The 13,870-nt window shown below is 52.7% G+C and overlaps 1 protein-coding gene across 10 annotated transcripts in view; it reads right to left on the reverse strand.

Moving 5' to 3' along the window:
• The window catches only part of LRRFIP1 (LRR binding FLII interacting protein 1), a 141,742-nt gene extending 128,186 nt beyond the window's left edge, over positions 1 to 13,556 (reverse strand). For all 10 annotated transcript variants that reach the window (XM_060015863.1, XM_060015862.1, XM_060015851.1 and 7 more), the window contains exon 1: positions 13,417 to 13,556. In XM_060015863.1, coding sequence (XP_059871846.1) covers positions 13,417 to 13,506 — 90 coding nt within the window. In that variant the 5' untranslated portion in view covers positions 13,507 to 13,556. The remainder of the gene's footprint in view (positions 1 to 13,416) is intronic.
• Positions 13,557 to 13,870: the final 314 nt, after the last annotated feature.

Here is a 13,870-nt window from a genome sequence, read left to right on the forward strand (position 1 = left end):
TGGACCAGGCGCGGCCCCCAGAGAGCACGCAGTCTGCCGGGGAGGGGAGAGCCGAGTAAAGGACATAGCAACCCAGCCGACACGTGAGACGGGAGGAGCTGGGGACACTGGAGGCATGCACGTCTCAGGCCCGGGGTGGGAGACAGGTGGGCCTGGGTCTTCCCAGAGGAAGTGACCTCTGTGGGGAGGGAGGCCCAGACCTCAGCTGCTGATGGGCATACTCTCGTGAGTTCTCGCAACCACCACTGTCCTCATCCTACAGCTGAGGAACTGAAGCTTCAAGACAGCGAAGGACCCACGTCCCAGATCCAGCTGGCGGCAGAGCTGGGCCTTTATACGTTTCTGGAAGAAACGAATCAACCACCACGGAACGCGGCCAGGGCCCGAGACAGGGAGCACGATGCCCATGAAATCCTCTGACGGGTCAGGTGTATCTTCAGCCGACAGAACTCAAAATTTAAAAAGTTGAATACAGAACGGTATAAACAGAATTCATTACAACTGGACAATATATGATGTATATTATATGTTGTGCTTTTCACCTGTTACACTGTTCTATATTAAATCGTATTTAAAAAGCAGGCCAGTATAGAGCACAACGCTAAACTGCAAGGCAACTCCCCGCTCTGTCCTGTACTCAGGATCATTTATTGTCTGCCCCATGCTGTTTAGGGAAAGCTGGAAAAGATGTTTAGGAAAGAAAAAACAGATTAAAACTGTGACACTATTCACAAACAAAAGTCTAAGTAAAAAAGATGGATTAAACTGAAAAAAAGATGGATTAATCCTAAAGCTGAGTTTTCAAAGAATGAGAGGGATGCTGTATGTGTACATTTTCCTTGGCAAACTGTACATAAAAACAGAAGCAGGAGGCTTCCCTGGTGGCTCAGTGGTTAAGAATATGCCTGCCACTGCAGGGGACACAGGTTCGAGTCCTGGTCCAGGAAGATCCCCCATGCCGCGGAGCAACTAAGCCCGTGCGCCACAACTACTGAACCTGCGCTCTAGAGCCTGCGAGCCACAACTACTGAGCCCGCGTGCCACAACTACTGAAGCCCGTGCGCCTAGAGCCCGTGCTCCCAACAAGAGAAGCCACCGCAGTGAGAAGCCTGCGGACCACAACGAAGTAGCCCCCGCTTGCCGCAAACAGAAAAAAGCCCGCGTGCAGCAACAAAGACCCAACACGGTCTAAAATAAAATAAATAAAATAATAAATAATAAATAAATAACGAACAGAAGCGGGAGGTCTAAATGTGGGAGGGGAATATGATGGAACACAGAACATCAGCGTGGCTAACAGTCTCTTCCTGTCTCATCCCTGCAGCCTCAGCGGTGACTCACAGGTCTTCGGGCCAAGGGAATCCAGAGGGAACAGAGCCCCGGGATGGGCGAGGGCGTGGGGGGGGGACGGGGAGGGGGGAGCCACTGGGACGGCTGATTTTTCCAGTTCTTTTCCTGGGAACAGGAAGAGCGGGGCGATGGAGGCTGCACAGAGCTCTCTAAAGAAAGGAAAGAGCTCTCTAAAGCCGCAAGGAAAGGCAGGTGTCCTGCTGCGTGTGGGCAACAAGGACCCTGGCGTGCAGTGGGGTCCTCGCAGGGCCCAGGTCTGGTCATCTATTTGAACAAGTTCAGCTATGAATGACAAAAGCAACATGCCTCTTAGGAGACACGGGCACAATTTTAACCCTATGGAATTGTGCTGGTCACTGGTCTTTGTGTTGCTGGACACCCAGCCCCCTTGTGATCTGGGGGGCCTCTCCAGGGGGTCTGGAGTTTTAATGGGCCGCCAGCGCGCCCCCAGCGGTGAGGCTGAAATGGGGTCCTCCCTGTCGCTCCACCTGCAGCGCACCTGGGATTCTGCATGAGGTGGTGATGCAGGCGGGTGCGCTAGGGTCATGCCCGGCCTCAGAGACCTCCTGGTTCTTAAAGAACGAGGTGGCAGCTTGGACCCCCTCCCTCGGCTGTGGGGGGCTGCCCTGTCCCTGCCCTTTTGGGCACGTCACGTCCACCAGAAGCATCATCTCAGGCCTGGCCACTTACTGGCCTGACATTCCTTCTCCCAGGAGGTGGGCGTCCCTATGGAAATGCCACCTTCAGGGTTACAGGATGGCGGGGTCACAGGCGGATGTGCTTAGCTGAGTCCAGGCGGCGCCCGGCAGCGTCTCTCCTTCCTCGGTGGCCTCTTGCTGAGTCCCCAGCATGAAGCTGACAGGCACCAGGCAGAGCCCGTGGGCTGCGGGGACTGGACCCTAGCTGGCTCGGAAGGTCAAGCCTGTGGCCCCCGACCTCTGGGCAGAGCTGGCTCTCGGAAGTGCTCACGGGAGGGCCACGTGAACGATGCCACCATGGCCCTGTTATCCCTGGAGCACGCCTGAGCCGTCGGCCTGGGGCCTTTCCTGGAGAGAAAGACAACACAGAACTGACACAGCCTGGTGGCCTGCATCATCGATCTGTGGTCCCAGCAGAATCGGGCCTGACGCTGGCCTGGCTGGCCTCGAGCACACCCATGATCGGGGGGAAACGGGTGTCTGCGACGGGCAGAAGGGAGCCACGAGGGCCCATAGGATGTCACGCAAAGCACCCCCTCTCACCAGCTCCCACCTTCATGTCAACCCATCTTCCGTAGGCCTGCCATTCAGGGTCCATCCCATCCCCCCCTTTTTAGCCTCTCCCCACGCTGCTCCCACGCCACCGTCAACTCAAGCGCCCTCTGGCACACAGCAAGGGGTAATCAAATTTGCAGCTGAAGTCCCAGCTTCTGAGTCTGCACAGCTTTTCCTAAAACAGCTCCACCACAGCCTTCCAGAGTACGCAGGCCCTTCCTACTAATTTCCGGGAGGGTTATGTGGGGAAGCTCCAAGGTGAATGTCGTTTGGTCTCAGCTGGTGCTTTCTGCCCTCCTGGGGAGCAGCCACTGACAGCAGTTGAGAGCAAAGGATCCAGTTTCTGGAGATGAGGCGTGCAGTTCAGAGCGAAGGTGCAAACCCAGTGGGGATGCGGAACGTACAACCATGGTTCTCCACGGGGCCATTTTGCCCCCTGGGATGCTGTCAATACCCCACTCTGTACAGACACCTCCCAGCATCCGGCCCAATGTCAGTAATCCCGAGGCTGAGAAACCCCGACTTAAAAGTAAGAGGAAAAACCTAAGAAACTGGAATGAAGATTCAGAAGGCTGCGTGGCCACCACCTTATCCCAGCTCATGTGGCCATTTCAATCTGGAGCTGGCCCCAGGCATGGGTGAAAAATAGTACCTACTGAGAGGTCAGATAAGCCCAGAAATAAACGGTGCAGGACACGGCCTGGGTGAAATGGCCCATTATCTCCAGGAAGGTAACCAGAGGCGCGGCAGCAAGGCTTGGCTGCCTGACCATGAAGAAGCTCGAAAAATCTGATGGCATCTTACTACTGGTTCCTCAGTTCAAGGCCAAGAAGCACAACTACTGTCGAAAACAGAGGGTCCTTTCCATCTAAAGGCCAAAGAATTGTAATAAGCTCTAAACTATAAGAAAGTCCACAGCCGTCTGACACTAAAGAATACTTATCTACTGAGTGTATTGAAAGCGGCAGCCGTTAGTGCTTTTATTGAGTTCGCGGAACCAGTCCCAAGGGCCGCCTGTACCCTCCTGACACACAGGAGATTGTCTTTCCTGTATTTTTCTCACAACTTTTGTACAGACTGCTCTCTTTTCTCTCCCCTTGACCCCCGCCTCTCACTCCAGCCCTCAACTTATGAGGGAGGGATTCACCCCTGCCTCTGCACCAGTAGTTCCTGAGGCACACCCTGGCCAGTCCAGCAGGACCGCTGTCCCCTGGTAGAGATGAAGGGAGAAAATAACTACCGTTGGGTTAGCACCTACCAGGTACCCGGGAGATGCTCTGCATTTCCCAGCACGGCTCATTACTACAACCACCGGATAATGTTTTCCCTCTGTCACAGACAAAGGAAAGGAGGCTGGGATACGCTAACTTGCCTACAGACACACGACTTCAGAAGGCTGACTGTGCTTCTCCCACTGCCCCGAACCTTCTCCCCACGCCGGACTGACTTCCGGCCTGTGGGACGCCAGCCCTGTCCACCTGCACTCCCATTTCACTCCTCTCCTATCATGAGACTCAATACCTTCTGCACTATAGAGCACACCTCTATGACAGCAAACTTCAACAAAGAATGAGTCATTGCTCTAGAGCTGTGCTGTCCAATATGGCAGCCACCAACCATAGGTGGCTATTTAACTTGAAAGGAATTAAACTTAAGTACAACTTAAAATGCCCTTTGTCAGCTGCACTAGCCACATTTCACGTGCTCAATTACTACACAGGGCTAGTGGCTGCCGTGACACACAGCACAGAGACGGAACGTCTCCATCGACACAGAAAGCCCTCCTGGCCATCACTGCTCTGCAGGATTTCAAAGTATATCTGGGTGATTTCCAGCAATATCTAAGTCCAGCAATATCACTCCCTAAGGGTGGAGTCATATTAGTTGCAATATCTAAGTCCAGCAATATCACTCCCTAAGTCCAGCATATCTTCCAGCAATATCACTCCCTAAGGGTGGAGTCATATTAGTTGTTCAATCGACATGGAAATGCCATCTCTCCGAGTGTCAACTTGCAAAATTCCACATCTTCCCATGTGCCTAAGGGACATCACAAAAGAAGGTGAAAAGTAAAAAGCGATCCAGGGTAAGGGTGGAAAAGCTGATAAACTTATGTGCGGGAGGTTGAAAGCATAATGAGCAACTTTAGATCTCCTGGGTTCTTTATGCTGAAATATTATCATGACCACTGTGTGATTTTTCATTCACTCCCCGAAGCCAAGAAGTGGGTGGAAACACTGCAATATAATATGCCAGCGGAGGTTCTGGACGGTTCTGGCGCTTCCATACTTGCTGATCCAGGGGTTTACCCATTGCCAAAACCATATCACATTCTGCCTACCTAAACTCTCCAGGTATTTTGTATTTGTTTTATGGAAAGTATATCTCACATCGTAGAGAATTTTCCGAACAAATAAATGAATGATGCCTGAAGCTATGAAAATCTTATTTTTTCATAACTTTCTTTGTTTGCTCCCCTAATTTGACATGGATTCCACTCTCAGTGAAAGCACTGTGATGACTAGTTCTCTTGTTTGCGCTGTATGGACATTACATCCTCCTTGGTACGTCTCAGATTATTTTTCGACTTTCTTCTCAAACCCTTCTACCCCCTTAATCAAAACCCAAACTCCATCTGTAGGTACCAAATTAGAGAGGTTTGCCTTGTTAGCATTAAGCAGCATTTCCCCCCAGCACCGACCCTGGCCTTGAAGGCACTGGCCTTGCAGACAAGGGGGCTCGGATTCAAGTCCAGGCTGTGTGCCAGTGTCCTGAGGGACGACTTAACGTCTGGTGCCAACACTTCAGCCACCCCACTGCACCCCAGGTGGTGTCCTGGTCACATCTTCTGGCATCTCCCCTCCTGGCCTTTGCTCAAATCGTTCTCACAGTTTTTTAGTGCCTCATTCTCACATCTGAATGGATCCAAGGATCACCACCCATCTGGGAAAGGCTCCAAGATGAAAGACAGAGGCCACAGCACACAAAGGGCAAAAAGAAAGAGACCATAATGTAGGGAACAAAAGAAATTTTCAGGAAAACCCAGAAAACCAAAAATGAATATTCCTCAGAAGGATAAGAAAAGGTACTGCATTAGTGAATCAAAAAGGATGCTATAAACATGGAACAAAGACCCAAAACAAACAAACAAAAAAAATCTTAGAAATTAAATATAGAACAGGTAAGTTTAGTAGAAGGAGTGGAAGATAAAGTTGAGTTATCACCCATAAAGTATCACCAAAAGACAAAAAGCTAGAAAATGAGGGGGAAAGAGAAGTTATTTCCAACAACAGGAGTTCCTTTAAAAGAGAACAGAGAAAATGGTGGGAAGGGGACAATTTTCAGAAAATTTTCCAGAATTTTAGGATACAAATTTCCAGACTGAATGAACCCAGTAAATGCTTAATAAATAGAAAAATAGGACCTAGAATACTGAGGATCAAGAGAAGACCCTAAAAGCTTATAGATATTATACAAGATACTGAAAATATATAAGGCATCAAATTCTCAAAGCAATCCTGAAAGCTAGAATCAAATGGAAAAAAGTCTTCAAAACTGCGGTAGAAAATAGTCTGTTAATTATATTTTTGATATTTATGATTTTATTTTATCAAATAGGTAACACAGTCTCATGGTTCAAATATCAAAAGCGTATGAAAAGTTACACTTAACAAATCTGCTTCCACTTACATCTCCACGTTTCTTTTACTATACTTTCTGCCAGTGTTTCTTTCTGTAAATGCAGGCAAGTTACAGCTTTTCTCACGTAAGGGACAGCATGCTATCTACACTTTCCGTACGTTGCTATTTTTAGTTAACAGTACATGCTGGAAATTTCAAAGAATACACAGAAATTTCTATCATTTCTTTGGAAAATTATTTTTAACCTAGAACTCTATACTCAGACAAACTATCAAGTATTAAGGTAGAATAAAGACATTTTCAGACATGCAAGCACTTAGAAAAGGCATTCTCTCTCAGAAAGCTACTGAAGGATGTGCTCCAGCAAAATGAGTTAGTATGGATCCAGCAACAACAAAGAAGTGGCAAAAGGAGTTCTCAGCATGGCGGCAAAGGGAACGGCAGCTGAAGCAAATCCTAAGAGCACTCAGAGCAGACTGGGTCTAGAGGACAGAGTCCTCCAGGGGGTAGATCTCCAGGAGGGAATAAAATGGAACTGATAGATTTGTTTAATCACATAGAAAATAATATTGTGAGGGGGTCCTATTGAAAAGTTTGTGAGGAATTAGGTATGATAGATGTGCAGAGAGATGAGCAGTTGGGGAAAAAAAAAATAGAGAAAGAATTAACCCCAGAAAAAGCAGAAAGTTGTACAAGGAAAAAGGTTATAGTATACTACTTGGCTCTGCAGTTAACACTATCATGTTACATCATCATCACCACTAGTGTTTACTGAGCATGTGTCAGTCACCATTCTGAGGTCTTTTCATGAAATACTTCATATACCCATATAACCACCTTGTGAGAAGGATGCTGTTAAAATATTCCCATCTTACATATGAGGGAACGGAAGCACAGAGTGGTTAAGTAACTTGCTCTAGGTCATGGAATAAGTGGAAGGACCAGGAACAGAACCCAGGAAACCTGACCCTAGCACCCATACTCTTAACCAGCCTATTGTTCTGCCAGTGCCCATTCATCTCACCTAAAAGTACAATGTAATATGGTGTGAAGATAAGGAGAGAGAAAGGTGGGGACAGGACCTGAGCTAGACCTACAGGTCCCAAGTCCTCATCCTCAAACCAGGGGGCCAGCAGGTAGTACCTAACATTGAAAAATCAATAACTAGTGCATGTGCATATTATTTACAAACACGGAGCTACTCACCAGATCATTTAGGGTCTTGTAAGGCCATTAAGAGCTTGGCTTTTACTGAGGGATATGAAAAGCCATTATGACACGATCTGACATATTTTAAAAGGACCACCAGCTGCTGTGTGGAGAACGGCCTGGAGTATGGGACCAGGGTGAAAACATATAGTACTTTAATTCAATAAAAACTAAGTTTTAAAGATGAAAGAATGAAAAACAGAAGAGGAGAGACACAGTAAGGCAGAGAAGAATATGGGACTCTCCCACGAAATGTTATGCCTGATGGCTCAGAGGTCAGCTGGGGATGACAGTCCCCAAGATGGGAAGCAAGTCAGCTCGACTTCAGGGCACCACCTGGAATAGGGCCTTGGCTGGAGCCGAGACACTGATCCCAGGAAACAGCCTGGGTGACGAACTCGCACCTCTCAGTTAGCAGATGACCTTAGCATCTAGGACCCTTTTTCTCTATGTCAAATAGAGATACTCTAAACTCTTCTGATGGGATATCATATAGTTACGGGGGTGAAGTTTCTGGGAGTACCTGGCACACCTTAGGCCTTAAAAGCAACCTCAGGGACTTCCCTGGTGGTCCAGTGGCTAAGACTCCGTGCTCCCCATGCAGGGGGCCTGGGTTCAATCCCTGGTCAGGGAACTAGATCCCACACGCTGCAACTAAGAGTTCGCATGCCGCAACTAAGACCCGGCACAGCCAAATAAATACATAAATAAAAATATTAAAAAAAAAAAAAAAAAGCAACCTCAGTCCCCATCTCTCCCCTTTCCCCTCCTGAACCCTGACAAGGCTCACAGGTTAACTGGCTCAACTAGAATCAAGGCCTTCTGATTTCCATTCTACCGAGCAGACCCTTCAGGTCCTCCACATGCATTCACAGTCCTGACTACTGAACCCATGAGTCACTGAAGATTCACCCAGAAAAGGGAGAGGGAGAGAGCTGGCCCTGTGACAGAAATAGCTGTGGGGGGGGGGCCCACGAGCCATCGGGGGCCAGGGGGCTGTCCACCCCTGAGTTTCCAATTCCAACTCCATCCAGAAGCATCTTGTCGGGAATCACGGAAACAGCTCAAGGTCACAGGCACGGTGCTCGCCATTCCCCTGACAGCTCAGACTGTGATAAAAGTCCGCCTGGAACGCTGGTCCTGTCACATTCCTAACGCTTGTTATTGATCCACCAAGATGTGTGTGGCTGTCTTAGGAAGATCAGCTATGCAAGGGCCTGGTAGTTGTGTTAGAGTCGGGGGCAGGGCGGTGTGTGCAGTGCCAGGCGCTGAATGCCCCTCACATGTTCCCGACCTGGAAGGTGGGGCCCTGACACCACCCCCAGTCCCAAACCACTGGCCACGCCGGATTTCACCCTCCAGTCAGTGTCTGACAGGTTTGCATCCACCAGCCAGCCTCAGAAAAGCAAATTCACTGGGGAAAAAAAGGTATGAAGGCGATGGTTCACATGAAGTGAGACTGGCTGCAGCAGGAAGCCTGTGTTGTAAATGCCGGTGTGATGGCAACGGAGGTCGGGGACTGCACCAGGGTACCTGCAGCGTGCGCCACACCAGCTGGGCTCCCTCCAGACTGCGTGACCCCAGAGGGGCCAGACCTGCTGAGAGCCGGACGAAGGTGAAGTGGAGGCCCAAACTGAACCAGATTTCCAGGCCACTCTGCAAAAGGGCTTGTGCCCCCAACCCCCAGACTGGCCCTCGAATGGCCTTGAGGCTTGAGGAGAAAAGGAGTCAGGGTCCCTCAAGACAGGGTGATCTGTGGGCACTATTTGAGAAGGACGGGAAGTGGGGGGACAGCAGGTGAAAGGGGGCTTTAGGATTAGAATGTTCTTTATTCATGGGGCCACACAGAATGAGACATGGAGACTGTCCTAAGTTGGGGTGCCCAGAAGCAGAGCCTGAGGCAGGGATTTGGATGTGAGCGATCTACCAGGGAGCACGGCCAGCAGCGCGGTGTGAGGGGGCAGATGGGGCAGGGAAGGAGGTGGACTCGGTCTGCCCTGGGGCCCTCCCACAGGGAGCCCTGGAGTGTGAACTGCACCACAGAGTTGGTTCCACTGGGAGGCAAGTGGGCTGGGGGTGGAGCTTTTTGTGTCCTCACATCCCGGGCTCAGTCGCTGTGGGCCGCCCCTTGGGTGGGAGGTCTTACCCCCCCCCACCGGCAAAGTGACCCCACCCAGTGGCCATGGGCACTTCTCTAATGAAGTGGGGCCACGAGCCCAGAACAGCCACACTCACAGGCCAGGGGTCGGCACCCTCCAACAGGTGGTATCTGGGAGGTGCACCAGCACCCCCGGGGCAATCATGGGCCCAGAGGGCAGCGTCCCAGTGGGACCACCTAGGAGAGAAGGCCACGGGAAACAGTCATGGGGGAGGTCTCCGTGCTGTGAGCGAGGAAGGGAAACCGACCGGCGTTCACGGCCGCAGAGAGGATGCCGGGCTCGCTGCGAGGACCGTCTAATGCCGCCTGCACAGCTTGCACAGCCGCCTGCCTCCTCCGCTGGAGAGGAACACTTTGAATTGCCTCGGGCACTGTGAGAGCAAAAGATCATTTCACTCAGCACAGAGCGCTGAATGAGAGGTTTGGGATGCTACCAAAAACCATTAGCAGAATGTTCAAGGCGGTGGGAGAGAAAAGCATATCTGCTTGCAAGACACCTCTCCCTGGGATGTGAGAAACGCTGCTCGAGCTTCTCAAAGTGCTTACTGGACCTTCCTCCTGAAAACATCTTGCCTGAATCCCGCCTCAGACAAGACAGTGAGAAACAAGCTACTCGTGCTAACGCAGCTGCAGTGTTTTAAAGTTACAACTCCATTTACTACAAACTTGCCGGGAGTGAAACCATAAACTAACTGCAGAAATATAAATGCAGCGCTTCCACTGGGTTCCTGTTTCCAGCTCCTGCCCAGAGAGTCCAAAGCCCTCAGCAGGGAAGCCAGCTCTCCAGCAGGGCCCTGCCTCGGCCGCTCCGGGCTCCCCGTCCCAGACTCCATCACCTCTGCCTGGAACGCTCCACTCACCCTCTGAGTGCACATTCCTGGGGGCCTGACCCGAGTCCACCCCACCCCCTGCCACTTTCTTAAGGCCTCCTGGGTTTGTCCAGGCCCCCCCCACCCCTCCCCAAGTGCTTCGGGGGAAGCCAACTCCCCCCATTTCCAGGATGGGCCTGACTGATCACAGGGTAAACCCCCTCTGCCCTACTGCCACGCTGCTGAGTCCACCATCCTGGTCACAGAGCTTGGCTCAGGGGCGGCATGGGAGATGCTTCTAGCTCTCAGGACGGAGCCACCGGAAGAGATGGGGTGTGGGCTCAGGAGCGGCAGCCTGGGAACGCGGCAGCCAGTCTGCCGAAAGCAAAGCGGCCTGAGGATGAGGCCACCCGCAGAGGACGGCCCAGGAGAGCCAGCTGCAGAGGAGCCATGGAGAAAAGGGGCCACCGCGCCGGTGAGGCTGCCCGGGAATCCGTCCTCCAGCCAAATCATTTCCCCTTGTGGAGGCCAGTCCAGGTCAGGGTTTCTGTCACTGCAAGACTAACTCAAAATGCCACTTCCCCCGGGGGGCCTCCTCTGATTGCCTGTCTTAGTCCCGTCAATAAATTTTAACTCTCTCATTTCGAAACCTTCAGGGAACGATATCCTTTAAATCTCAGATTCCTGTCTTCTATTTTTGTTACTGATCTATGTCAGGCCCCAACTCCTGGAGGGCGATGCTCTTCAGGTCCATCCCTGAATCCCAGTCTCCCTAGGACAGGGCTCTGGAGAGCATGTATCTGCTGAATCAACGAGCAAACACGAAAGCACGGAACTTAAGACGATTTTGTTAATTTTTATAAGAACTCTCGAGAACTTCATGCTGAGTAGATATTTGCCATTTGAATAGTGACTCTAAGTTTCACAGCTGGGAAATAGAATCCAATTTGCAGTAAAACATAAAGTGTTGCACCAGCTCCTTCCAACACCACAGATACGTGCCATTCAGCACTTGGAACAACCACATCTATGGTTGGTCTTATTGGGAGGATGTGTGTGTGAATAGCCCTCGCATTTAGCTAGTTAGTCACTTTATGTCTGCTACTCACTTCCTTTAATCCTGACAGCCTCGGGGATTTCTTCTTCCCCATTTTCGAGGTGAGAAAATGGAGGCTGGGGGGGGCTGAGTAGGGTCGCACAGCTCGCGAGGAGCTCTGCACAGTGTCGAGCCCAGGTCTGATGCTCACGTCTGAATTTGTCACTGCCAACTGCGTCCCCTGGCTGGGAGGCAGGACCGCGGGTTCCCAGTTACTCAGAACCTCAAGGCCGTCCACCCAGGAGCAGCCCCCGGCCTTCCTTTTCCGTCTGTCTTTATAGAATCCAGCAGATATGAGGTGGACTTAGGGAACCCTCCTCCTCCTTCCTTTGACCGTGACCACTGCCAGAAAGACAAGGCTCACGGATCGTGTCACCTCAGGCCTCCCAGAGAACACCTGTTTGGTTTTATGTTTAAATACGTACTTAAAGGACCGTCTTCACAGGGGGTGGGGATCATGTTCAAGCTACCACATTTAGCAAATGTCTATATTTAGCCAAACATACTGTAAGTGCCTTTTTGTCCCTCTTTTGTTTTTCAGGCAATGCAACGGAGACTTAGGAGCACCTACTATGTGCCTGGCTCTGTGCTGAGCTCTGGGGATACGAAAGGAAGACATTGCCTGCCGGGTGGCCACCTTCTACGGGGGTCGGACCGGTGAACAAATAATGCTGAGGCCACGTGACTACCACAGCAGGTGGAGGGAGTGAGAGCTAGTGGAACCCGAGTGGAGGCAGGGAGACTTCTGCCCCGGGGCGATGTAGGAGGTCTCACAGAGGACACAAATCTACCGTGGGCTTTAAGGGTTGAATAGGAGTTTTCCTGGAAAGCCTTTCTCTTCACATAGGGAGAAAAACAGAAGTGCTCATTCATTCAGGAGTCAACAAATGCTGATTGACAGCCGTGTGTCCATAAAAGCAACACCACCTAAGAACTGGGTACAGAGTAGACCTCCATGAATAGCTGACTGAGGCAACCAGACGCCTCGGCCTAAATCGCCTGGAAGTTTTTCCAGGTGATAACAATGCCATGCAGACAAACTCCATCACATTCCAGCACCTGGAGGAGAGGGTATCAGGAAGGCGGCACTGCCTCTGCACGTACATTCTCTATAGTTAGCACACTGGGTGCACAGTTCAAAAGGTACGGAAGGCTATACGGTAAAAAAGCAAGCTTATCCACTGTCGGCCCAGGGAATCACGCCCCTTCCCAGGGAGGCTGCTGCCACCAATCTGCTGGGCATCTTTGCCAGCGTCACCGTTTGTTTAACCTGAAGGCTGAATCCTTGTGGGAGAAAAAGGCACTTGTACAGCTACGCGGGCGGTGCACCTTTTGTTCGCCACACTTCAAGTTCATCGGCGACCATCATAATAAACTCTGCCCGGGGAAACTTTGAGGGGAACCTCTCGGCGTGCCTGAACCCGTCTGCACGCGCGGTCCAGAAACAAGATTCACGGGGACCCCGGTTCGCGCCCAAGCTGCGCCTTGTGTGTCAATCGAGACGGCAACTGGTTACCGACAGGAGCGGGTCATTTCGCCAGGGCCATGTGGCCTGCGGGGACTGTCCTCGGGCCTCCAGGGTCGGGCCGACATCACCCTCACCATGCGGCGCAACACAGCGGGGCGCTCGCTCGCCCCCCACCCGGCCGGCCCGGGGCCACCTTGCGCGTGGCGGGGGGGGGCGGGCGGCGGCCAAAGGGAGCTGGCGACATGGGGGGAGGGGTCGGTGCCGCCGGCCTGTCCCCGCGGCGGAGGACCGGCGCCCGGCCCACCGGGGTCCCGGCCTGGCCCGCGCCCCGTCCGCGGCGCCGGCGGACCGACGGACAGCGGACGGACGGATGCCTGACAGCTACGGCGGCGCCCCCAGCGCCCGCGCCCCGGCCCGGTCCCGCCGCTCACCTCGCGCGCAATCTGGTTCAGCGCGTCGTCCTCCGCCGTCAGCCGCTCGCGGTTGGGGAGCCGCTTGCGCCCCGAGCCCTGGGTGCCCATGTCTGCCGGCCGCGTCGCCCGCTGCGCTGCGGGACCGTGGCTCCCGCCGCCCACGCCCCTCTCGGTCCGGCCGGGCCCCGCTCCGCCCCTCCCTCCGCCGCGGCGTCATGGCGTCAGCGGGCGCGGGCCGGGGACGCGGGGACGCGGGGACGCGGGGGACAGGGGCTGGGGGCGCCGGTGGGAGGAGCACGGGAGCTCGGGCTCCGGGGACAGCAGGGACGCGGGGACGCGCCGAAGAGGGGACCGGGGAGCCGGGTGCACTGGGACTCCGGGGGCCAGGGACGCGGGCGCTGGGGGCTGGGGGCGCGGGGACGACGGGGGACCGTGAGCATGCAGATGGCGGGAGGTTTGGGATGGCTGGGGG

This window comes from Delphinus delphis, chromosome 7 (genome assembly GCF_949987515.2).
Source record: "Delphinus delphis chromosome 7, mDelDel1.2, whole genome shotgun sequence".
NCBI lineage: Eukaryota > Metazoa > Chordata > Mammalia > Artiodactyla > Delphinidae > Delphinus > Delphinus delphis.